The 26099-nt window shown below is 37.6% G+C and overlaps 1 protein-coding gene across 1 annotated transcript; it reads right to left on the reverse strand.

Moving 5' to 3' along the window:
• Positions 1-9419: 9419 nt before the first annotated feature.
• On the reverse strand, positions 9420-12193 carry LOC138887396 (uncharacterized). The gene is made up of 5 exons (XM_070169147.1): positions 12079-12193; positions 11659-11868; positions 11004-11083; positions 10668-10868; positions 9420-10559 (listed from the first exon to the last, which is right to left on the reverse strand). Exons 1-5 carry the CDS (start codon positions 12191-12193, stop codon positions 9420-9422), a joined length of 1746 nt encoding a protein of 581 aa, XP_070025248.1.
• Positions 12194-26099: the final 13906 nt, after the last annotated feature.

The following is a 26099-nucleotide window of genomic DNA, read 5'->3' on the forward strand; positions in this document are numbered from 1 at the left end:
TTCCATATCTCAGCAGTTCAAAACCAGCTATAACCACAAGAATTTCAGAAGCAAGTAAAATTACTGTAGGGTTATACTAACTCCAACAAATGCAAGTCGACTAATAGCTCCCATGTTGAGCATACATCACATTAATTAACTCTAAAAAAACTGAAATTAAACTACTTGATTTGAACAGGCAGAAACCAACATTTGGAACTCCATATTTCATTTTATTTCAATATCAGACTTCAGGTGATGTGAATCTAGGAACATATACTTGGAGAGTGAAATGAAAGAAAACAAAAGGAAATTAGCAACCCAACAGCAAACAACAGAATTCAGCAACCAAAATCAGCCAAGGAACCAAATCCAAACCCAGGAATGGAGTTAAACAACCCAAAAAATAATTCGAATGAATAACAACCAAGCAGACTTCCAACCAATGCTTAAAAGAGAACCAAATTCAATCTATATTAACACTAAATGAATCAGAACTTGCTTTGGTAATTCAGAACTTCAAGATCACTGAAAAGTTTGATAACACAGTAGAATTTCAATTGTTTTGGTATTTTCTGGATTTTTTGTCTAAAAAAAACTCTCTATCTCTTTTCTCTGGATGCCTTCTTAAACTCCTATATTCTCTCTGTTTTTTTTCTTTGGACTCTATATTATGTCCGTTTCTCCCCCCTTCCTTCTTTCAATTCTGATCTCTATATAGGCAGTAGAAAATGCCCCCTTGGATTCACAAATGCCCTTTCAATAATTTTTAATTAATTCCACTTAACTTAGTTCTTTAAATTAGTCAGTAGTGCATTCTTAAACTCTACCACTTATTAGAAGCTTTCTAATTCAATTATTGACAGGTTTCCTTAGGCTAGACTATCCAAATTACCCTCAAAGCTTATGTTATTTATCACTCCTAAACTCTGAATTCGTATAAACAGGAAACAAATGAGCTAATACAAATGCACTTCAAAATTAAGAAAACATCTAACAACTGAATCATATTAATTCATTGAATTAATCTGCTATAAGACTCTAAATGGAACTAACGACTTCCAAAACATATTCGAATAAGCCTCGACAAATTCAATTAAACCTAAACCTTTCTTATATGATTATAAATTCAGAAAATGCTATTAAAATAAGATTAATGCAGATGAAGGAAACAGACTTGTGAATGGAAATAATTTAGAAGAATGCTGAAGAAAGAAAACAAGAAGAAAAGAAGAAGAATAAAAGGTGAAACAGAAAAACGAAAGGGAACTCACCAGATAGGCTTGAATTCACCCTTGATATCACGACTCACACGAAACTGATGCTAATCACTTGTTCTTTGTGAAGAACAAATAAACAACATCAGTTTTGTGATGAATCAGTCTTCTAATCATGAAAGGCCAGAGGCCTGGATCGATGCATGTCATCAGTTTCAATGGAAATTAATTTTTGAATTTTTAGGGTTTGAACTTAGATTTAAGATTCGACGATTTCTGGCCAGATTGGAGGGAATCTCGTTATGGATTTGGTATGAGGGAGTCATGAGGATTCTATGCTATCAATTTGGAGGTGATTGAGCCACCGGAACCGTCACGAGGCGATTTCTGGTGGGCGGAGTAAAGCGGAGACGATTTTGGGACGGTGGGGTCTGTGAATTTGATTTTGGGTAGGGGGTCTGAGGTATTTTTTGGGTATATTAAAATGGGGAATTAATTAGAGCCGTTGGATGATTGAAATCCAACAGCTGTGATTAATCCCAACATGAAACAATTTCGTTTTGGTTAAGCTAGGTTGGGTCGGGTAGAGGAGACAGGTCTGGGCCAGTTTGGGCAGGTAATGGGGGTGGATTTTGCTTGGACCTGGGTAAATATGAGAGATGGCCCAACAGATTTTACTCCTCTTTCTTTTCTCTTTTTCTTTCTTTCATTTTTCCTAATTTCCATTTGTTTTTTTCTTCTTTTTTTTTTCAAATATTGAAATTAAAATCCTAAATTAAATAATATTAACTTATCAAAAAAATACTAATTAAGCCTAAATAATTACCATAATTAATTGACATCTAAATTAAAAGGAAAAGCTACCAATATTTAAAAAGTGCAACATAAACTATTTTTGATTTTTTCATTTTTAAAACAACTAATTAATTATTGAAAATGTAAAGTCAAATCCTAAATGAAAATGTAGAGTATTTTTGTATTTTTTATTAATTAAATAAAATAAACACTCACACACAAATGCAAACAATTAATGGAAAATACCACAATGCAAACAATTAACGGAAAATGCCACAAAACTCACAAAATTGCTAACAATGAAAAAAAAATTATTTTGTTTTGAATTTGTGGGAGTAATTCATATAAGGCAAAAATCACGTGCTCACATCTTTACCTCTTTGCTTGGAAACACGAAGAGTTTTCGTGCAAAGATCAATTGAACGAATACGAGCGATTTTTGCCCATTTGAATACTCCGTGGGAAGCATCTTTGAAAGAATCTGACCGAACCTCTACTTCAAAGGTTTCCTACATATCCTTGACTATAAAGGAATCAGTTTAGTGTAGTTTCGATAGCTGGGACTACCATGAAGCTGTGATTTCACTGTTGATGCTGCTGCTACTACTTACTGACCTCCTTATTACACCGTGACAAAATAAAAGAAGCTAGACTAAGTTATGAACTATGCATTACAAAGATTTAATTTCAAACTTGATCTTGTGATTGTTGTTGCCTTGTTGACTTGTATTTTCCTACAGAAGTTCCTTTGTTGTTGACTTGAATCGTAATTTTGTGATGCTTTCCCTTTCCTTCAATTACTTTCCCTTGTTTTCCAGGTGGATACCTGATTGCCGAACTTTAACCATCTTCCTTTGACTGTTATTGCCTTTCCTTGAATTGCTTCCTTCTGTTCTTCTTCCTTTCATTTTTAGGTGGTTTCTTGATTGCCAATACTTGAATTGTGTTCCCTTCCTATGAAACTCGAATTGCTTTCCCCTTTCAACTTGAACTGTCTTCTTTTCACCATTGTTTCCTTCCCTCTGTTCTCCAGGCGGGCTCCTGATTACTGAAACTTGAATCATACTCCTTGCCTTCGTTCTTCAGGCGGGCTCCTGATTATTGAAGTTTGATTTGTACTTCTTCTCTTCGTTCTCCAGGCGGGCTCCTGATTTCAACAAAATTTGAATTTGTACTTCTTCCCTTCGTTCTTTAGGCGGGCTCCTGATTTCCAACATTTGAATTTCACTTTTTCCCTTTGTTCTCCAGGCGGGCTCCTGATTACTGAAACTTGAACTGTATTCCCTTGCTTTCCAGGTGGGCGCCTAACTGCTGAAACTTGAATTGTATTCCCTTGCTCTCCAGGTGGGTGCCTGACTGCTGAAACTTGAATTGTATTCCCTTGCTCTCCAGGTGGGCGCCTGATTGCTGAAATTTTAACTGTTTTTTCCTTGACTTGTTCTCCCTTGTTCCTCCAGGTGGGTGCCTGATTACCAATACTTGTGTCAATCTTCCTTGAAACTTGATTTGTTTTCCCTTGTTCTCTAGGTGGGCTCCTGATTACTTTATCCTGAAATGCTTTTTATCCTTAACATTCGTGTTGTTCTTCCCTATTCTTCAGACGGGCACCTGACTTCAACAAAATAGACAAAACAAAGAAAATTTTCTACCCCAATTTGGTAGCCGGGAACCTTTGTGAGTGTTAAATGAATCATGTTACTTAATATCTCTAACAATCTGTAAACTAGATCCCATTATCCAGGAGGGTCCTGAAAATTTCTAGTAAAATGCCCGTTTCAAAGCTGCATTATATTTTCTTCTATTGAACCTTGTTATCTAACTTGGTCCTAAAACTTCATCTCATTATCCAGGAGGGTCCTGAAAAGTTTTAAATTAAATCTTATCTTACAAGTGACACTTTTAAAGCTAAACTATACTTCCTTATAGCCGAACTTACGCTAAAACTTGTTATCTAATGGAATTTTTAGTGCTACGTCCCATTATTCAGGAGGGTCCTGAAAATTTCTAGTGAATCCTATCTCAAGCATGCAAACTTCGAAGTTCCGCTTATATTCCTTTGAGATACATTTATGCTAGATTCTGCTACTCATGATTATTTTGAATTTTAAACTAAGTCCCATTTTCCAGGAGGGTCCTGAAAACTTTGCGATCAAACCTGCTTGGTGCTTGCTCTTTCTTCACGTAGGATTTCTCCAAAACAAATGAAATTTTTGCCCCCGTTTCAAATCAAAGAAAAATCTTGTCAGTTTAAAATGTGGTGGTTAGTTGTGACATTCTTGCTGAAGGTGGTTCTTCCTTTACCATGCTTTGCTTTGACTGGCTGCCTTGAGCCGATCGAGAATTGTTTGACCTTCTGATTGATCCTTAACCCCAGGAACATAGATGATCTGAGTGCTCTACACCCCAACCATTGTTTTTCATTTCTGACCTCTGCATCTCCTGCGACATTACTAAACCATTTCACCAATTTAACTTTTGCTTACACTCTATGTCCTACTTTTCATCACACTATCTCTAGCATGTCTTAGCCGCATTTTGCTTTGTGCAATTTTGAAATTGGTAGTAAACTTTGAATTCCTTCTTATTTGTTGAAACAAGGCTAACCTTGTAAGAGCTTTAGAGGAGTAAAATTAACAACAATGAAATGCGACGATTTTGAGAATTAAGAATAAAGAAGAAAATCCAAATTTGAATGACTGTTGGAGAGAGAAAAAGAAACTTATTTGAGTGGAGTAACTGGCACCAATAATCATGGTATGCATTTTGGATTAATCAACCTAGTCTGTTTAACCAATCACTTTTCCAATTGTTTTACTTTGTGCTCCAAGATCTCCGCAACCCGATGTTTACTTTCCGCCAGCTTACAGACCTTGTTCGACTTGCAATGCCCTGAAGGGTTTTCACCAACAAACCTCTCTCATTTGTTCATTCCTCAATTCCTTGTCGCCTCATGGTTCACCACTAGGACTCTCTCATTTTTTGATTTCTCTTGCTTAAACCGGAGTGTTGCCCCTGATATGAATCCTCTTTACGTGCTTGACTTGGCATCTCTCGAAGACTGATCGGGAAGTCTTTCTTTGGATGGTAATGTGGGTTCTTTGGATATGTTTGGAAAGAAAAGGGTATCAAAAAGGCTCAAAGCAACTTAAATGGGTCAAAATTACAACTTTTGGAATCTGATCTCTTACCACAATCACAACTTCTACCCCAGTTTCTTTCTAGGGGATTTTTGATTTTTATTTTGATATGATATGATCAAGCCGTGAGGCTGCCTATGTATCCTTAACAGGAATCAGGTCAAACGTAGTTCACACCTGAATTTCTTTGTTTTCTTGTACTTTCTCTTTTCGCTTCTTTTCTTTTTTTTTCTTTTTCTTTTCTTTCTTTTTCTTTTCTTTCTTTTCTCTCTTTTTCGTTATTGATTCCAAAAGAGGTGTATGAAATAAAATAAATAAGGCTCAAAAGGGGAAACAAAGGGTAGAGTGTTTAGATAGTAGAACAAATTGCCTTTGTCATTCCAATCTTCGAAACAATGCCAAGTACAAACAATCAACAATTGAGCCAAAGAAATCATACATAAAATCTCTTGACTGTATTAGAATTGATAGCGATGTCTACACATTTGCCTTCGATATCTGTTAGATACAAAGCACCATTGGACAACACTCTTGTTACAATGAACAACCCTTGCCAATTTGGGGCGAACTTGCCCTTCGCTTCAGCCTGGTGTGGAATGATGCGCTTTAATACTTGCTGACCCACTTCAAACTTCCGGGAACACACCTTTTTGTTGTACGCTCTTGCCATTCTCTTTTGATATAACTGCCCATGACACACTGCTGCCAATCTCTTCTCATCGATCAAACCTAACTGCTCCAAACGGGTTTTGACCCACTCATCATCCTCAATCTCGGCCTCAGCAACAATCCGAAGGGATGGGATTTCAAATTCCGCAGGTATCACTGCTTCAGTGCCATATACCAACAAGTAAGGAGTTGCACCCACTGAAGTGCGAATAGTAGTGCGATAACCCAACAATGCAAATGGTAACTTTTCATGCCATTGCCTGGAACCTTCCACCATTTTACGAAGTATCTTCTTTATGTTCTTGTTGGCCGCCTCGAATGCTCCATTCGCCTTTGGGCGATATGGGGTGGAATTGTGATGCGTAATCTTAAATTGTTGACATACCTCTTTCATCAAGTTACTGTTAAGATTAGCACCTTCATCTGTGACGATCACCTTTGGTATCCCAAATCGACAGATAATATTTGAGTGAACGAAATCGACCACTGCTTTCTTGGTCACAGACTTGAGAGTTTTAGCCTCAACCCACTTGGTGAAATAATCAATGGCCACCAGAATGAACCTGTGCCCGTTGGACGTTGCTGGTTCAATTGGTCCAATGACATCCATGCCCCAAGCAATGAAGGGCCATGATGCTGACATTGTGTGCAATTCCGATGGTGGAGAATGAATTAAATCTCCATGTACCTGACATTGATGACATTTGCGCACAAAACTAATACAATCTCGCTCCATGGTGAGCCAATAATAACCTGCTCGGAGAATTTTCTTCGCCAGCACATATCCACTCATATGCGGTCTGCAGACTCTAGAATGTACTTCGGTCATGACAGCTGTGGCTTGTTTAGCATCTATGCATCTCAACAATCCAAGATCTGGAGTTCTTTTATACAAAACTCCTCTACTGAAGAAAAATCCACTTGCCAACCGTCGAATTGTTCTCTTTTGATCCCCCGTGGCTTGCACCGGATATACCCCCATTCTGATGTACTCCCTAATATCATGGAACCACGGTTCACCATCAAGTTCTTCTTCGACCATGTTACAGTAAGCATGCTGATCTCGAACTTGAATATGTAGAGGATCGACATAAGCTTTGTCCGGATGGTGCAACATTGATGTCAATGTAGCCAAAGCATCGGCCACCTCATTATAGACCCTTGGAATATGCTTGAACTCCACTGATCGAAATCGTTGACAAAGATCATGCAAACATTGTCGGTACGGTATGAGCTTCAAATCTCGTATTTCCCATTCTCCTTGAATTTGATGTACCAGAAGATTCGAGTCTCCCAAGACCAAAACTTCCTGGACATCCATATCTGCAGCTAGCCTTAAACCCAAAATGCATGCTTCGTACTCAGCCATATTGTTGGTACAATAAAAACGAAGCTGAGCTATAACAGGATAGTGATGCCCTATTTCAGAAATAAGCACGGCTCCTATTCCAACTCTTTTCATGTTAGCAGCCCCATCAAAGAAAAGTTTCCAATCTGGGCTTTCAGTTTGCTCTAGCTTGTCAATATGCATCACCTCTTCATCGCGAAAATAAGTCCTCAATGGCTCATATTCTTCATCGACCGGGTTCTCGGCCAAATGATCAGCCAACGCTTGGGTTTTCATTACGGTTCGAGTCACATAGACGATGTCAAACTCTTTGAGCAAAATCTGCCACTTCGCAAGCCTCCCTGTGGGCATAGGATTTTGAAAAATATACGTCAATGGATCCAAGTGTGAAATGAGGTAAGTAGTGTAGGATGACAAATAATGTTTCAATTTCTGTGCTAACCAAGTTAGGGCGTAACATGTCCTTTCCAGGTGAGTGTAGTTAACCTCATAAGCTGTGAACTTCTTGCTAAGATAGTAGATGGCCTGTTCCTTCCTGCCAGTGATATCATACTGACCCAATACACAACCAAATGAATTTTCCAGGACTGTCAAGTAAAGAATCAAAGGTCTTCCTGGTTCTGGTGGAACCAACACAGGTGTGTTTGACAAGTATCCTTTTATCTTATCAAATGCTTTTTGATACCCATCAGTCCACTTGACCGCAACATCCTTCTTCAGTAACTTGAAAATAGGCTCACAAGTTGTCGTGAGTTGAGCAATAAACCTGCTGATGTAGTTCAATCTCCCTAACAGACTCATCACCTCAGTCTTGTTCCTCGGAGGTGGCAATTCTTGGATAGCTTAGATCTTTGATGGGTCCAACTCAATGCCTCGACGTCTGACTAAGAATCCCAACAATATTCCGGATGGAACACCAAATGCGCACTTGGCAGGGTTAAGCTTGAGGTTGTACCTGCGAAGCCTCTGAAAAAATTTCCTCAAATCTCCGACGTGGTCGGCCTGCTGCTTCGACTTTATGATTACATCATCTACGTACACCTCAATATACTTGTGGATCATATCATGGAACACAGTAGTCATTGCCCTCATGTAAGTTGCCCCAGTGTTTTTCAAACCAAATAGCATTACTTGGTAACAATAAGTTCCCCATGGCGTGATGAATGCCGTCTTTTCCGCATATTCTTCATCCATTAAAATCTGATGATACCCTGCATATCAATCAACAAAAGATCCAATCTCACGCTTGGCGCAATAATCGATCAAAATGTAGATGTTGGGTAGTGGGAAATTATCCTTTGGACTTGCTTTGTTGAGATTGCAGTAATCAACACATACTCTGATCTTGCCGTCCTTCTTTGGTACTGGCACAACATTAGCTAACCAAACAGGATATCGTGTAACCTGAATGACCTTTGCGTCCAACTGCTTAGTGATTTCTTCCTTAATCTTCACACTCGTATCAGTTTTGAACTTTCTCAATTTTTGCTTGACGGGAGGGAATGTCGGGTCAGTGGGTAACTTGTGGACCACTAAATCAGTGCTTAAACCCTGCATGTCGTCGTATGACCATGCAAAAATATCTTTGTATTTAATCAGGGCTTTGATCATCTCTTCCCTGATCTTTGGTTCAAGGTGGACACTTATTTTAGTCTCTCTGATATTAGCTGCGTCCCCTAAATTGATGTCTTTTGTATTATTCAGGTTGGGTTTGGATTTTCCTTCAAAGTGATTTAATTCCTTACTAATTTCTTCAAAGGCCTCTTCCTCATCATATTCTGATTCGTCATCACACTCTACTTCATGAATTATTTTTTTCAGAATTAGATTGATTTTTAAGACTGGGCTGAGGATTCCTCACGCATGCCATGACATTAGAACCAGCGTAAAAAGAACTGTACAGAAAAGAAAAGAAAAACAAAAGGGAAACTATCAGGAATGATGAAGAAAGGGAAATTGCATTTCATTGAATGATAAAAGATAACAAGGTTTGCACACTCAAACAGACTGAAAGATAAAAAATCTGGATTACAACCCTGGAATAACCCAGACAAACTGAAGGAAAATCAAAATAAACTACCAAGACTCCTTTCGGGTGGGGAGAGGAGTGACTTTCCAATTATTAAGCTTTGTTTTTGGCCCGATGAATTGAATTTCCGTGTTGCTAGAACCTTCACTACTTTTCACCATGTTCACACCGTCGAACAACTTCTCAAATCTTTCAATTAACTCCTTATCAAGATCAATCACAGGACTGGGAATTGTTGTTACTAGTCATTTTTTGGTACCGGACTTGACAAATGATCTGGAGAGATGTGGGACTAGCTTTGGAAGGACCCATGCCCTCTGTTTTAACTTTCTGGCTCTTCTTATGTCTACGACAGTGGGCTTGAATCCCTGACCAAATGTTCCCAAGTTTTTAGGAAGAGACACCGGCTGTATGTTGCCTTGGAAAGATGAGCCCAAACCTTTACCAAGTACAAAACCATTCTTCAACATCTCATAGGCCACCATGACTGATGCGGCGGTTATCTTCGGATTTAGAATGCATTTCCCCTCTGGAACTTTCTCTACCAACATCGTGTCAAAAACCTGGTAGACCCACGGTCCCTTGTCATCTTCCACTTCAATGAACGATATAATGTCATCACTGTGAGCGCATAAACTGTCTTCGCCATGCAAAACTATTTTTTGTCTATCCCATTCAAATTTGACCACCTGGTGTAGTGTTAATGGGACTGCTTTAGTGGCGTGAATCCACGGTCGACCTAACAGCAGATTGTAGGAAACAACTATATCCAGCACCTGGAATTCCATTGTGAACTCAACTGGCCCTATCGTCAGCTCTAGCATTATATCCCCAACTGAATCTTTGCCTCCGCTATCAAATCCCCGGACACAAATACTGTTCTTATGAATCCTCTCATGTTCCACTTTCAACTTACTCAGAGTGGAGAGAGGGTAGATGTTCGCACTGGAACCATTATCGACCAATACCCGGATAACCACGGAGTTCTCACATTTCACCATACGGTAAATGGCTCTGTTATGCTCAGTACCCTCTACAGATAATTCATCATCGGAAAAAGTAACTCTGTTCACTTCAAAGATCTTGTTGGCTATATTTTCCAGATGGTTTACAGTGATTTTATTGGGAACATGAGCCTCATTCAAGATTTTCATTAAAGCTTGACGGTGCTCGTCTGAGTGGATTAACAATGACAATAGTGAAATTTGAGCAGGCATCTTCCTTAATTGTTCCACAATAGAATAGTCCTGCACCTTCATCTTCCTCAAGAATTCCTCTGCCTCTTCTTCAGTTACAACTTTCTTTACCCGCACTGGGTTATCTTTGGAGATCTTATCTTTTCTCAACTCCTCAGGGGCAAAACATCTTCCCGAGCGAGTCAAACCCTAGGTTTCACAAACTTCTTCTTTGATTTCTTTCCCTTTGTAAGTCACTGTCACCCATTCGTAATTCCATGGAATAAACCTACTGTTGACTATTGGTAACTGAGTTACCGGCTTGATAATGACATGATCTGTGCGGGCGCCCTCCACGATTACGATAGGTTTGCTTGCCACTCCTGGCATAACCACTTTCATCCTTTCTTGCTTTGCTGCAACATCACTCGAAGACCCCTTCTTAACTATTACGGATGGTTCACTACTCCTTTCGCTTGACTTGAGCACTGATTTCTCACTTGTTGATTGTTCAACTATCTAGACCCCACTGGACCGAATCATCATGATGGTCTGTGATGGCTTCCTGGGATCCCCTCCCTTATGCACTATTTCAATCATATTTGCCTCCTGATGGGCTGGCATCGGATTCCGGTTGATATTGGGCGCCTCAACAGCTTGAACTTCAATCCGATTGGTATCAATAAGCTCCTGGATAGCACTTTTTAAGTGCCAGCACTTCTCTGTGTCATGACCTGGAGTACCAGAACAATACTCACAACTTACGGAATAATCAAGATTTTTTGGGGGAGGATTTGGCAATTTGGACTGTATCGGCCTCAGCATGTCCAGTTGTCTTAGCCTGTGGAATAAACCGGTATATGATCCTCCCAATGGAGTAAAGGTTTTCATTTTCTGCAACCTTTCATCCTTAAATGCTTGATTAGGCCGGAAACTTGGTCCAGGAGGGTTTCGGTAGGCTCGTGGGGGTGGATAAGTGTTTTGGGGAATGGGCGCATGCCATTGCGCGTGGGTGGGAGGTTGGTTGTATGTTTGGGCATGGTGGATAGAAAAATGAGGTTCTGGCGGGGGTAGTAGTGTTGGGGTGGATTATATGGGCTATGAGGGTAACTTTGGTGGTGGGGTCGAGGCTGATTATTTTGGTGAGATGAGCCTATGGGTCCGAACCAAGTTCCTGAATCAACCATTGCTACGTCCTCTCTCTTTTTTTTCCCAATTCCTCCTGTGCTACCCTGAATAGCCTGAGTGGTCGCCTTGATAGCCGAATAGCTCATGATTTTATTCGACTTGAGCCCCTCTTCTACCATACCTCCCATCTTCACTACTTCATTGAAGGATTTTTCTATAGCTGAGACCAGATGGCCATAGTAAGTAGGTTCTAAGGCTTGTAGGAAATAATCCACCATCTTACTTTCTTTTATTGGAGGGTCTACTCTTGCTGCCTGCTCTCTCCATCGGAAACCATACTCTATGAAACTTTCACTGTGCTTTTTCTCCAGTTTTGTCAAGGACAATCGATCTGGAACGATCTCAAGATTGTATTGGAAGTGACAAGTGAATGCTTGCACTAAATCATCCTATGTATACCACCTTCCGTGATTCTACCGGGTGTACCACTCCAGCGCCGATCCACTCAGACTTTGACTGAAATATGCCATCAGCAATTCATCTTTTCCCCCAACTCCCCTCATCTTGCTACAAAAACCTCTCAAGTGTGCTACTGGATCACCGTGCCCATCATACAAATCAAACTTGGGCATCTTAAACCCTGCTGGTAATTGCACATTTGGAAACAAACACAGGTTTTTGTAAGCCACAGTTACTTGACCTCCTAACCCCCACATGTCTCTGAATGATTGTTCTAAGCTTTTAACTTTTCTGAACATCTCCTCCTGTTCGGATTTCTGGATGATTTTTTCAGCTTCCGCAGGGAGATCAAAATGAGGAGCATAAACTTCTGAAGCTTTGAAAGTGGGCTCTGGGGGTAGTATTAGTTATCCTGGGCTTGGAACACAGGCTCACTGGAAGAATGGTGTAGCGTAGCAGATGGGGATGCTACGAAGATATGAGTGATTGGGGGAGGAGGATATGGAATTGGTTTGGGTGGTGGAGCTTGCGGGGTTTGGGAGGTGGTGCCTTGGTAGTGATGGTAAATAGGAAATCCTACATATGAATCAATAGTAGGATGTTCCTGGGTTTGAGTCAATGGAGGGATGAAAGCAGGGTTGGTGGGGTAAGCTGGTGGTGGTTGCCCTTTTGCCCAGACCTGGTACATTTCGTCCATTTGCTGCTTCAACTTATACATCTCTTCTTTCATCGAATTAACATCCAATTCTTCCACCTCTCTTGAAGGATCGATGCTACTTGCATCAAGTTCTTGGTTAGACATGATCCATTCGCCTTTGGACCTGGGGTTGTATGGATGGATTGCCAGAATGCTCAACAAACTAACCACCTGCCTTAGTTCTAGCATCAACAACAAACTCGTTAGTGATTAGAGCTTAACAGATTGGTACTGCATATTTGTGGAATGCAATGCACCTAAGTAATTAATCATTTCTATCATGTATTTGCTCGATTGCTTGTGTCATCCCGGCTTTTCCTTATTTCCATTTGCAACTTCCCTTTTTTTTTCATTCATGCCTTTCTTTGCTTGACTTTTTTTTATTCTCTCATTTCCCTTTCTTATTTTGCCATCGTTTATTTCTCACAGTTTCTTATTTTCTTTCTCTTTTCTTTTGGTTATGGTCGAATCCTATGGAGATTACTTACGTATCATGACCCCGCATGAATCAGACCGAGCGTAGTTCTAGGGTATAAGTGTAAAAATAAGTAGTAAAACATTTTTGGGATTTAAAAAAAAACAAATACTTTGATTATAATGACTCAAAAACTAACAGACTCAATAAGAAACTAACAGACTCTGATGAAAAGACGAAAAAAACAAACTAACATACTTCAACAAAAGTAAATACAGGCTCGAAAACAAACTGGCAGACTCCAATAGAAAGAAAATACAGACTCAAGTAAAAATCACGAATACATTAATGCCTCAAATGCTCCTGGGGCCCGCGGGACATTATTCGGTCTCTCCACGGGCCTATATGCAAGATCCCTTTGAAGCCTCTCCAAGTCACTCATTATCTATCGGACAAACATCATCACTGCCGCGAAGAAAGTGGTGCGAGTCATATCCTCACATGCTTGGCATTTCACAACAATGTAGTCGGCGATGATTCTGACCCACTCTCGGATTCTACCCTTTTCCTGAAGCAGACGCCTGACCTGTTGATTCCGGGCTTCTTACACCTGAGTGTCGTGAAGATGTTGATTTTGCAATTGTTGCATTTCTTCTTCCATCTGAGCCATCAAATTATAGCAGTGTTCCCTATTAGCTTTAAAGTCCTTGGCCTGCTTGGCTGGCTCATTCTTGAGGGTAGTCATTTTTCTCTTCAGGCTAGTGATTGTCCCTTCATACTTTCTTTTCATTTGTTGCGCAAACTTTGCCCGCTCTTTTGCCTCCTTTGCCCATTGTGCCCGGAAATTGGCTAGGTTGGCCTCAGACTTTTTCAAGTCATCTTGACACTCAAGGGCTTTCTTTTTCAGACTGCTTATAAGCCTTTCATCCGCTCGGCTTCTTTCCGGGTTTCTAGCAGCCATTCTCATTTTCTAAATTTGGGCTTTGAGGGCTTCATTTTCCTGAGTTAGTTTTTTCTTCTTGCCTTCATCCGCGGCGGCTTGCAAACCATTCTCAAACTGAAGGTCCATGACTAGCTTTTCTAGCCTGCCTATGGTGGCTCTGTACTCATTTTCTTTGGCCAGCCAATCCCATTGCTCTTGTGACGCTCTGACAAATTCTTGAAGATGGGGTCTTTTGGCTGGCCTTCCAAGCTCAACTTCCCTTTTATACCAGGCAAGATATCATGGTGCAACTTCACCTCTAGATAGATCACGCACTCGAGTGTTCGCCGTCAAGTACTGACATTCGCTCCAAATTTGGCGGGCTGCTGCTTCATGAAACTGACCATCGGGACCAATCTCGACCACATGGCGACTAATGTCTTCATCCCTGGGAACCATTTGACATCTCCCTATTGTCTCAAAACCCGGTATAGGGCATAAGGCTGGATACTCCTAAAACCCATCAAAAGGAAATGAGGCCCAATAGCTGGCATGTATATGATCTCATCTACGGGAAGCCACCCAAACGTCCACTCTATTTGACTTGCACTGATGGAATGGAGGTGTGATACCCATTCTATAACCCCTTCTGACAAGCTGATCCCATCAACCCTCGTATAAAATTCCTCTATGCAGGTTTTCTCTGTCGACCCATAACTCAAGAATTGAGGACAATGTCATAGATGTTCAATCATCCACATCTACAGCAACAAGTTACACCCCTCAAAAAAGTCTCCTCTAGCTTTGCAAGCTGTGAGAGCGCGGAAGATTTCAGCTACTATCATGGGTGCGAGGGTGCTTTTGGCCTTAGTAAGCAAAGTGCTGACAACCCCAGCTATTCGTATGTCGATATTTCCATCTTTCCTAGGAAACACCAGAAGTCCCTAGAAGACCACCATAAAAGCAAAATACTTGTGTTCTTCCCATTTGAGGCAGTTCCCCTTGCTACAAATTTTGTTTTCTGGATTGTTAAACCCTCCTATGTGGCCGTATCTCTGGTATATGAACTGCGGAGTAGAAAACCTGGCTGCCAAATCTGGGTTGTGGACCCCCCTGATTATCTTGAAGGAGTCTAAGAATCTGTGTACAGTGACGACTCTTGGAGCAACCAGATACTTGTGTCTCAGAGGAAGCTCAACGCTCCCAATATATCCGGCTATTTCTTCCAAAGTTGGGGTGAGTTCAAAATCTGAGAAATGAAACACGTTGTGGGCTGGGTCCCAGAATGTAACCAATGCCTTTATGATATCTCCTCTAGGACTAATCTTCAACAACCTGGTGAGACCTCCCAAATAATGATTGACCTTGTCTTGCCCTGATTTACCCAGATCATCTCACCACATATGCAACTCCAAAGGGATCTTGTTCATGAATGTTATTGGCAAATGTTTACTCGTGCTCATTCTGCACATTTATTAGGGTGATTAAGCAAAAATCATGATTCATTTTGACTCAAACTCAAAGCTGTCACTTTTTTTCAGACCTTCAAAGTAAAAACCCGGCTTTGCAAATACGGCCTTTCAGCACTTCCGGGGGAAGATTTTAAGGTTGTGCTTGCTAACCGGCCCAAAAATTTGAGAAAGAGACCAAAGGTGGCTATTCTTGCAAAAACAACCCTCTGGCATTCTTTTGGGGACATTCGACTATTTTGACAAGAATGACATCCCCTTACTTATTTACAACAAAGTAAAAAAAAATTTTGGTTTTTTTGGGCAATTTTTTGCAAAACGAAAGTTGGCCCCGATGGGGGTTGTCTACATATTCCACATCCGGTGAGAATCAAACTGGCGTAGTTCGGGAAATTCTGACAAAACAAAAACCAATTTTTTTTTAAAAAAAACACAAAAAATTTCTCTTTTTCTTTCCAAGATTTCGGTAGAGTTTCGGTATATTTTGAACATTGATTTTCAAAAACAAACAATTATCTCTCTCAGTCCCCACATTGACTTTCCTTTTCAAATTTTCCTCTATGATCCGGTCAACATGCAAATCCGAAGCAAATGAATGCACAAGTAGCAAGTAAGATGCATCAGGATGGTCTTTTCATTCCGGGTACACCTGTCCTAGACAGACCCAACCCCTGTGTTGAGTCTCCAAAGTCAAATGCACATGATGAAAATAAATATTCCTACTAGGTATCCGGTATGAGGCCGAGTTATTCTAGGTTCAGAACCTGGGTATGTGTTCTAGACTGTGTACCTGAGCGGACAACTCGAGCCGAGGAGGGGGGTACGTACCAGGAACCAAAAGGCCATTTGGCTTAGTGACTTGTCCGAGCCTCTTTCTTATTTCAAGGTATGACACTAACAGAATAGGGAGTCTCGACCAGCGAGCACATCCCTAAAGATGAGAAGAGAAGAGTTTCATAGCAGTTTATATACAGTTCAAATAATATCAAAACAGTAAAAAGAGGCATTTAGCACATTAGGCTCAAACATGCAATAAAATTAGATAATAAAAAAGCCAATTACAACAATTATTCTAAGCTCGAATTCTTGAAACCTAAACCAGAGATTCTGGGTTCGTTCCCCAGCAGAGTCGCCAGAGCTGTCACACCTCCTTTTTACTTACCCAGAAAGGGTATAAGGGAGTTTTTTCCAACTTAAAGTGACAACCGAAACATGATTATTGATCTAAGAATCAGGGTCGCCACTTGGGATAATTTATACTGTCCCAAGTCACCGGTTCAAATCCCAAATCGAGGAAATATTTGACTCTGTATTACAGTCCGCGGACCAGAAATCCGGGTAAGGAATTCTCTTAACCCGGGAGAAGGTGTTAGGCATTCCCGAGTTCCGTGGTTTTAGAACGGTCACTCAACTATTATATTTGGCCTATTTATCTGATTTTAAAACACTTTTAAAACTATGTACATTTTAACTTTAAAACCGCTTTTAATTATTTTAAGGAAGATTTCAACGTCATCTAAAATACATCTTTGGACCATTCCACATGAAATGCACCCACAATCCGAGACATTTTATTTAACATTGTTAAGATTTAGATTTGGGCCACATGAAATGCACACCCGAGTTTAGGAAGGTAATTTTTTAAAATAGCGCGCCTAAAGCAACTACACAATTTCAAGTTTGCGAGGGCCATGGAAAATTCGACTAAAATGGCACGCCTCGATTTCTAAGGATAATTTTAATTAAATGAAGGCCATGCATTTTGAAATTTCATTTGGCACGGCACACCTCAATTTTATTAAAGGAAAAAGCCTCCAACTAAGTGAACTATGGATATGCATATTCAAAACTAATTTGAAATTAAATGTCACAACCACACCACGGAAACCGTACCCGTGATTTAATTATCTGCCTAAAGCTTTCTTACCATATTCATAAGTTGTTTGTTCTTTTCCTATGCTTGAGACCAATTGTATGTGTTTAAAAGTTGCAAAATGGTTTATGTGTAAAGTTGGGAGGAACTTTGGTTAATATGAATAACATTGGTTTTACGAAATAACCATCACCCAGTGCAAACTCAACTTTGTATATCCTCTTTTAAAGTGCCGAAATCAATACTCATAAAATCAGTTCATACTATGTACACATCTGGCATTTGCCTATTTATCTACATCACAATTTTAATCATATACAATGCACCGAGATTTTTACACAATTAAGCAGTCATCACTTCAATCCAGACGAGCTCATTGCGCGAACCAAAACTGCCTTCCACATAATTTCTACACATTAAGTCCTAACTATTATGTTAATTCGCTTGTGACGATTGGGTTTTAAACGAACAAATCAAGCCAATTATTGTCCAAACTTGTGAAAACTATTTACAACTACCAAATTGTTATCATTCTGACCTTGTAATAATGTTGATATCACTTTGTTATAAGAAATGGGCTAATTACACTCCTAAACTAAAATTGGCAATTTATTGTTAAGAAAGAAGACTAGTCTATAAATTGATTTGATCGGCAAATTCATACTACATCTACCATGAATACACAACTGAACCTCTCATGACAGCCAAATCTACAATTAATGAAGTACCCCAATACTTTAAACATAATGGACTATATCAATTTTACCTCTAACTTATGGTTATCACAATAGCTGTTCTCATACAAAATTACATACAAACAAGAGCAATTATTTCAACCAGAATTAAAACTAAAACTCAAATGTTTGAAGAAGTATACTGCTGCAGTTCCTTGAAAGTTTCATACTACCATACACTTAGCTAACATGGCTTAAACACAAAACTTAGCTAATGGTCAATATTTTACCAAGTTCCCTATCTCAGCAGTTCAAAACCAGCTATAACCACAAGAATTTCAGAAGCAAGTAAAATTACTGTAGGGTTATACTAACTCCAACAAATGCAAGTCGACTAATAGCTCCCATGTTGAGCATACATCACATTAATTAACTCTAAAAAAATTGAAATTAAACTACTTGATTTGAACAGGCAGAAACCAACATTTGGAACTCCATATTTCATTTTATTTCAATATCAGACTTCAGGTGATGTGAATCTAGGAACATATACCTGGAGAGTGAAATGAAAGAAAACAAAAGGAAATTAGCAACCCAGCAGCAAACAACAGAATTCAGCAACCAAAATCAGCCAAGGAACCAAATCCAAACCCAGGAATGGAGTTAAACAACCCAGAAAACAATTCGAATGAATAACAACCAAGCAAACTCCCAACCAATGCTTAAAAGAGAACCAAATTCAATCTATATTAATACCAAATGAATCAGAACTTGCTTTGGTAATTCAGAACTTCAAGATCACTGAAAAGTTTGATAAAACAATAGAATTTCAGTTGTTTTGGTATTTTCTGGATTTTATGTCTAAAAAAAACTCCCTATCTCTTTTCTCTGGATGCCTTCTTAAACTCCTATATTCTCTCTGTTTTTTTCTTTGGACTCTATATTTTGTCCGTTTCTCCCCCCTTCCTTCTTTCAATTCTGATCTCTATATAGGCAGTAGAAAATGCCCTCTTGGATTCACAAATGCCATTTCAATAATTTTTAACTAATTTCACTTAACTTAGTTCTTTAAATTAGTCAGTAGTGCATTCTTAAACCCTACCACTTATTAGAAGCTTTCTAATTCAATTATTGACAGGTTTCCTTAGGCTAGACTACCCAAATTACCCTCAAAGCTTCTGTTATTTATCACTCCTAAACTCTGAATTCATATAAACAGGAAACAAACGAGCTAATATAAATGCACTTCAAAATTAAGAAAATATCTAACAACTGAATCATATCAATTCATTGAATTTATCTGCTATAAGACTCTAAAAGGAACTAACGACTTCCAAAACATATTCGAATAAGCCTCGACCAATTCATTTAAACCTAAACCTTTCTTATATGATTATAAATTCAGAAAATGCTATTGAAATAAGATTAATGCAGATGAAGGAAACAGACTTGTGAATGGAAATAATTTAGAAGAATACTGAAGAAAGAAAACAAGAAGAAAAGAAGAAGAATAAAAGGTGAAACAGAAAAACGAAAGGGAACTCACCAGATAGGCTTGAATTCACCCTTGATATCACGACTCACAAGAAACTGATGCTAATCACTTGTTCTTTGTAAAGAACAAATGAACAACATCAGTTTTGTGATGAATCAGCCTTCTAATCATGAAAGGCCAGAGGCCTGGATCGATGCATGTCTTCAGTTTCAACGGAAATTGATGTTTGAATTTTTAGGGTTCAAACTTAGATTTAAGATTTGACGATTTCTGGCTAGATTAGAGGGAATCTCGTTATGGATTTGGTATGAGGGAGTCATGGAGATTCTATGGTATCAATTTGGAGGTGATTGAGCCGCCGGAACCGCCGCGAGGCGATTTTCGGTGGGCGGAGTAAGGCGGAGACGATTTAGGGATGGTTGGGTCTGTGAATTTGATTTGGGGTAGGGGGTCTGAGGTATTTTTTGGGTATATTAAAATTGGGAATTAATTAAAGCCGTTGGATGATTGAAATCCAACAGCTCTGATTAATCCCTGCATGAAACAACATCGTTTTGGTTAAGCTAGGTCGGGTCGCGTAGGGGTGACAGGTCTGGGCCGGTTTGGGCGGGTAATAGGGGTGAATTTTGCTTGGGCCTGGATAAAAATGAGAGATGGCCTAACAGATTTTACTCCTCTTTCTTTTATCTTTTTCTTTCTTTTATTTTTCCTAATTTCCATTTGTTTTCTTCTTCTTCTTCTTTTTTTTTTCAAAAATTGGAACCAAAATCCTTAACTAAATAATATTAACTTATCAAAAAATACTAATTAAGCCTAAATAATTACCATAATTAATTGAGATCTAAATTAAAAGGGAAAACTACCAATATTTAAAAAGTGCAACATAAACTATTTTTGATTTTTCCATTTTTAAAACAACTAATTAATTAATAATCAATTCTTGAAAATGCAAAGTCAAATCCTAAATGCAAATGCAACGTATTTTTTTATTTTTCATTAATTAAATAAAATAAACACTCACACACAAATGCAAACAATTAACGGAAAATGCCACAAAACTCACAAAATTGCTAATAATGAAAAAAAAATTATTTTGTTTTGAATTTGTAGAAGTAATTCATATAAGGCAAAAATCACGTGCTCACAGTCTTCAAGTTGTCAAAACTTTTAGAGGATACCTAAATTTAGTTTTATAAGAATAGTATTGGAGGTGAAAGAAAATCAGAAAAATAAAAAATTTAACGTGGTAGGGTTTGTAGATAAGCCTTTTTAACTAATACTATATTTATTTTAAGGAATATACATTTTTATAATTTTATAATACAAATATATTATAAAAGTAGTACTTATAAAATTTTCTAAAACATTACCTATTCATTGACTTAGTTACACGTGCAAAGCGCGTATCATAAGACTAGTAATAATAAAAAGCAAAAGAGAAAAAGAATTAAGGAAAAAATAAAAGAAAAAACAAGCTAAAAGTTAAATATCATATTTAGCCGTAGGTCTCAAACCGAGGTACCAAATGCCAAATTTGACCGTGGGTGCCTCCCACCCTATATAGCAAAGCACGAGTGATTCTATACAGTAAATCTACTAGGATATGTTCATGTGCCTCACAATCCTTAATGTGATCCGCCATTGCTGACGGTATATAAGAAGTACTTAAATAATTATTTCATTAAAAAGTTAGTTCATTTAACTCTATATAATAATTATTGGTAGCTTGAAATAAATACTCCCTCGGTTCTAATTTATGTGAACTTATTTGGCTGAGCACAAAATTTAAGAAAAAATGAAGACATTTGAAATTTGTGGTCATAAACAAGTTAAAAAGGGGTTCAGAATATTTGTGTGATTATAAAAGCTTCTAATTAAGGGTAGAATTGAAAGTTTAAACTAAATTCTGTCCAAATTTAGAAATTCTTTTTGAACATTTGAAAAAAAATAAGTTCACGTAAACTGGAACAACGAAAGTAATAGATTAAATTACACTAATAGCGTAAAAAATATTTTAATAAGGATATTTATTTTATGTATATAACAGGAGAGAGAGAAAGCGGGAGAGATTTTACTTCTATTGGATAATTTGACTTTTCAAGAAAGAGAATTCAAATGAACCCTTTGTTTAACTATTGCTCCAAATTTTTGATATAAATGAGAAAAGACGTGACAATGATTATATAACAACAACATACCAAGTATAATCTCACGAGTGAGGTCTGGGGAGGGTACTGAATACACAGATCTTACCCCTACCTGGAGAGATAGAGAGGTTGTTTCCGATAGACCCTCGACTCAAGAAAAGGTAGAAAGGAAAAATAAGGGAGAAGAAGAGGAGGAGAAAGACGATAAACAAAGAGGAGAAAAAGTAGCAATAAATAGTAACCATCAGGGAGCAGCGATATCCAGTAAAAGGTATATATATATATATATATATATATATATATATATATATATATATATATATATATATATATAATAAGCACTAAATTTCATTGCCACAAAATTATCATGAAATACGACTGATGCAAAGTTCACTAACTGATACCAAATTATTGGTATCGAGGACCAGCGAAGAGAAGAAGAGGGAAGGAAGATTAGAGGAGAAGAGATATTCAGCGGGTAGAGATATAGAAGAGAGGTTGAGAGAGAGAAGAGCGGAGATACAAAGGAAAATTCAGATTTATTATTATTCAATGAAATTACATTGCAGTGGTAGTAACTTTATACTCCTAACTAATCTCATGTGAAGTGTACTAAAAATGAAATAAAAGGCAGTTGGAAATTAAACTAAAATCTAACAAACTTTTTTGCCTGAATGACTCCCACTCACTTAAGCTACTTTCGAGCTAAGTCTCTAATTTCTACATCAATACCTCCTGTTGAGCAACATCCTTGTCCTCAAGGATGGTAAATATAGAATCGAGGCCACTAGGATCAAAAGAAAATTTCAAAAAACATTCTCCAAGTTTAGCATGTTGATTATTTCTGGTTATATCTTGATACAAGGAGAATGGATAATATATGCCCCATGCAAAAGCTTTGCTCCACTCCTTAATGGTTATCTCAACAGGAAAGTTCACCACTCGGCAATGTCACACCTCCTTTTTCCGCCTCCCGCTAGGGGGTGAAGGGAGTTTTCTCCAATTTAAGGACAGTCGAAACGGGATTTATTTATTTATTTCAGAGTCGCTACCTGGGAATTTTAAGGCGTCCCAAGTCACCGGTTTTAATCCCGAATCGAGGAGAACATGACTCTGTTTATTATTCTGCGAACTAGAAATCTGAGTAAGGAATTCTGTTAATTCGGGAGAAGGTGTTAGGCATTCCCGAATTCCGTGGTTCTAGCACGGGCGCTTAACTATTTTTTTTATACTTGGCTCAATTATCTCGATTTCACTAAATACATTTTTTCATTGCATGATTTTGTTACCGCTTCTGTTTAGATTGTTTATAATTAAAGATTCTCTTGAAACGAATCACACGTACGTATATTCGTGTTATATATTTTTATAAACGTGAAGAATCGTGTCACGCATACGTGTCCACAATAAGATCGATAATATTATTTTTATTATAAGAATAAACTTATGTTCGAAAAATAAAGTTAAGAACATCGTTATTCTTGTATGATGAAATAGTGAACTGCACATCTCGGGTTTAATTTAACATCCTCCGAAGAAACTCTCTTTTTATTAAATGTTCGCTCGAAGTTGCGCGAACGCATAATCCGAATTGCTTTTAGAAATATAATCAGGTTATGCGAACGCATCCTTAATCACGCAAAATATTCTTAATGGTAGTATAGATTTTCCACAAATTGTTTATTACATCCATACATCTTTATGTGAAAATCATGAAAAATCCCTATTTGAGATGCCCTTAAATTCTTTGAAAAGAATTCACAATTTATTAAGTGTTGACCGCTAATTATATTTTTTCGCGTGTGAATTATATTCTTCCGATCCATTCAAATTTTAAGAGTAAAAATAAACAACGTGTGATTAATACTACCATTTTTCTCGTAAATACAATATGTGTATACCCAAAAAGTGAATTGCGTATGAAACTAAATAAAAATTTGATTTATGAAAGGAAGAGATGTTTTCGAAGAATTTTTATTATTTTTATTTGTAGTGAATGCTATTTTACATTCTTAAAATTGTTACAATTTATGAGCCTAATCTCATTCTACATCATCTGTTCTTAATCCAATATGCATGATTATTTTGGTTAATTCTGCTTATGATCGAGTTTGGGATATACATAATCGAAACGATTTTTATTCTCAACCTATGTGAACTATTGGCAAACACTAACTTTACACGTTATAAAAAATTGTTGACTTATCGTTTACATTTTTTTTAAGAAATGAGCTGATTGCATTCAAATAACTAAGCCATTTGTTATTAAGAAAAGAGTTAATCTACTTGTTGACTTAATAAGACGATATCACATATAACATGAATATACCCCAACACCATTCACCATATTCCAACATTGTGAACATAACGGATTTTATCAATGCATCTTTCGACTTTTGATTATAAACATAACCATTATTACGCCATATATGAACAAAATGCAACCAACATCATCTAGCCTTAAACCACAACCAAATAATTAACAAAATATGCTAACAATGTATTTTCTTGAGATTTCCATACTATTCTGTACCTTAACTAACAATGTCACAAGACTTAATTAATGGCCAACTTTATGCCATGTTCCCTATCTTGACAATTCAATCATAACTATACTTTAATGAAATTCTGAAATAGATAACATTATTACAACACTTATACGAACTTCAAAAGAGAATGATTAACTAATAATTATCATGTCAAGCATACTACTATATTAACCAACATGAAACAAAACTGAAATTTAAACTAAAGAACTTAGATGAGTAGAAGACAGAATTTTAATTCCAAACTTCATTCATTTTGCAATGTTGAAGCTTTCCACAACATGAGTCTAAAGATATATACCTGGAAATGAGGGTAGAAGAGGTAAATTTCAGCAGTAGCAGCAGCAACAAAACAACAGAAAATGCCAATGTTTCAACAGATTTAAGCGACAAACAGGACCCGTGAAACCCAGATGCACAATAGCAGTACTATTTAAGAAATTTCAGATTTTTAAACTGAACAATAGGATCAAATAAATCCGGACAGATTCCAGGAAAAACAGTATTTCTGATTTTAAGACTTTAGAAAAGGGAAACTGAAAAGCTCTTAATTTCAGAAAATCAGCCTCAATACTAGTTTCTGATGTAGAATTCTTTTTACTATTTCTGATTTTCTTTCTTTCTTTCTGTTCTCTATTTGATTCTCCCTCCTTCTCTTCTTCCCTCTCCCTTAATTTCTGATGTCCTCCATTTCTCTCCTCTACTTTAAATCAGTCCCAATCCCCTCTTATATAAGTTATTCCCTTCTTCTATCTTAATACAGGTCTGCCCCTTCCCTTAAGTGCTGCCTGGACCCCTTCTTTTTTTAAAAAATCAGAAAATCCCATTCAAAATCTGCTTTTACTACTTTAAATCCCATTACAAACCTTTTCCTGATTTTCAGCACATCCCATTACGCTTTGTTTCCCATTATTACATTAATTAATAGCCACTAACATTCCACTATAACACACTAATACTAACATATTATTCCTACTGTTTCTATCCCAGAAATACCCCTGAAATCCTACTGTTATTACTGCCCTTAATACAAAAATCAGAATCTAAACAAAACAGATTTTATAATCTGTTCAAACTTAATTATCAAACTGCTTTCTGATTTAAACGGCTATAACCAATTCTCTTAAATTCTGGACTGAATCTTAACTGAGAATGCAACCTTCTAACTCAATGGTATCTAATCAACACTTGTAGAATTGAATTTAAAACCAACATTACAATAACATCACACAGAATTCAACAGAATAATTTAAACTGAATTTAGAATAGGTATGAATGCAGGGATGTTGTCAGTATTTTGACAATGCCCTGAAACTTACTGCCCAGAAACCAATCATACACAACATCTTATTGAATTACAAACAAAGATGATTTAATCGACGAGTATTAGTCAACTGACTATCTACAACATTTATCAACAATCAGTCTATAAACAAGTTGTTGCAATCAACATTAACAGAAACAGGATTTTATAATATAACTAATCGCGAACTTAAACGAGTCGATTACACATATTGTAAATAATCACAACCAACAAAGACAATGCTATAATTCTGATCGAATAAACAGGTATGAGACAGAATCATAGAATCAAATAAAACAAACATGATAAATTACACAGGCTACTGAAACAGGCAACATTATACACGTAGGAAACAAAAAGAAATAGAAAATACCTCTGAATCTTCAATTTCACACGGACACAGGGTCAACTTGGATTTGGACCTTTTGAGGCTGAACAGACTTTATTCGAAGTATTCTCAATTAAGAATACCTCGATTAAAGTCTCTTAGACCTCAATCCCTCATTTAATTCGGGCAAATTCCATGACTGGAAATTTTTAGGGTTTCAGATTCTTCGATCTCAAATCCGAACATTTCTAGGTATATTCGAATCAAACCAATGGTGTTCTAGGTACGAGGAGG

This window comes from Nicotiana sylvestris, chromosome 3 (assembly GCF_000393655.2).
Source record: "Nicotiana sylvestris chromosome 3, ASM39365v2, whole genome shotgun sequence".
NCBI lineage: Eukaryota > Viridiplantae > Streptophyta > Magnoliopsida > Solanales > Solanaceae > Nicotiana > Nicotiana sylvestris.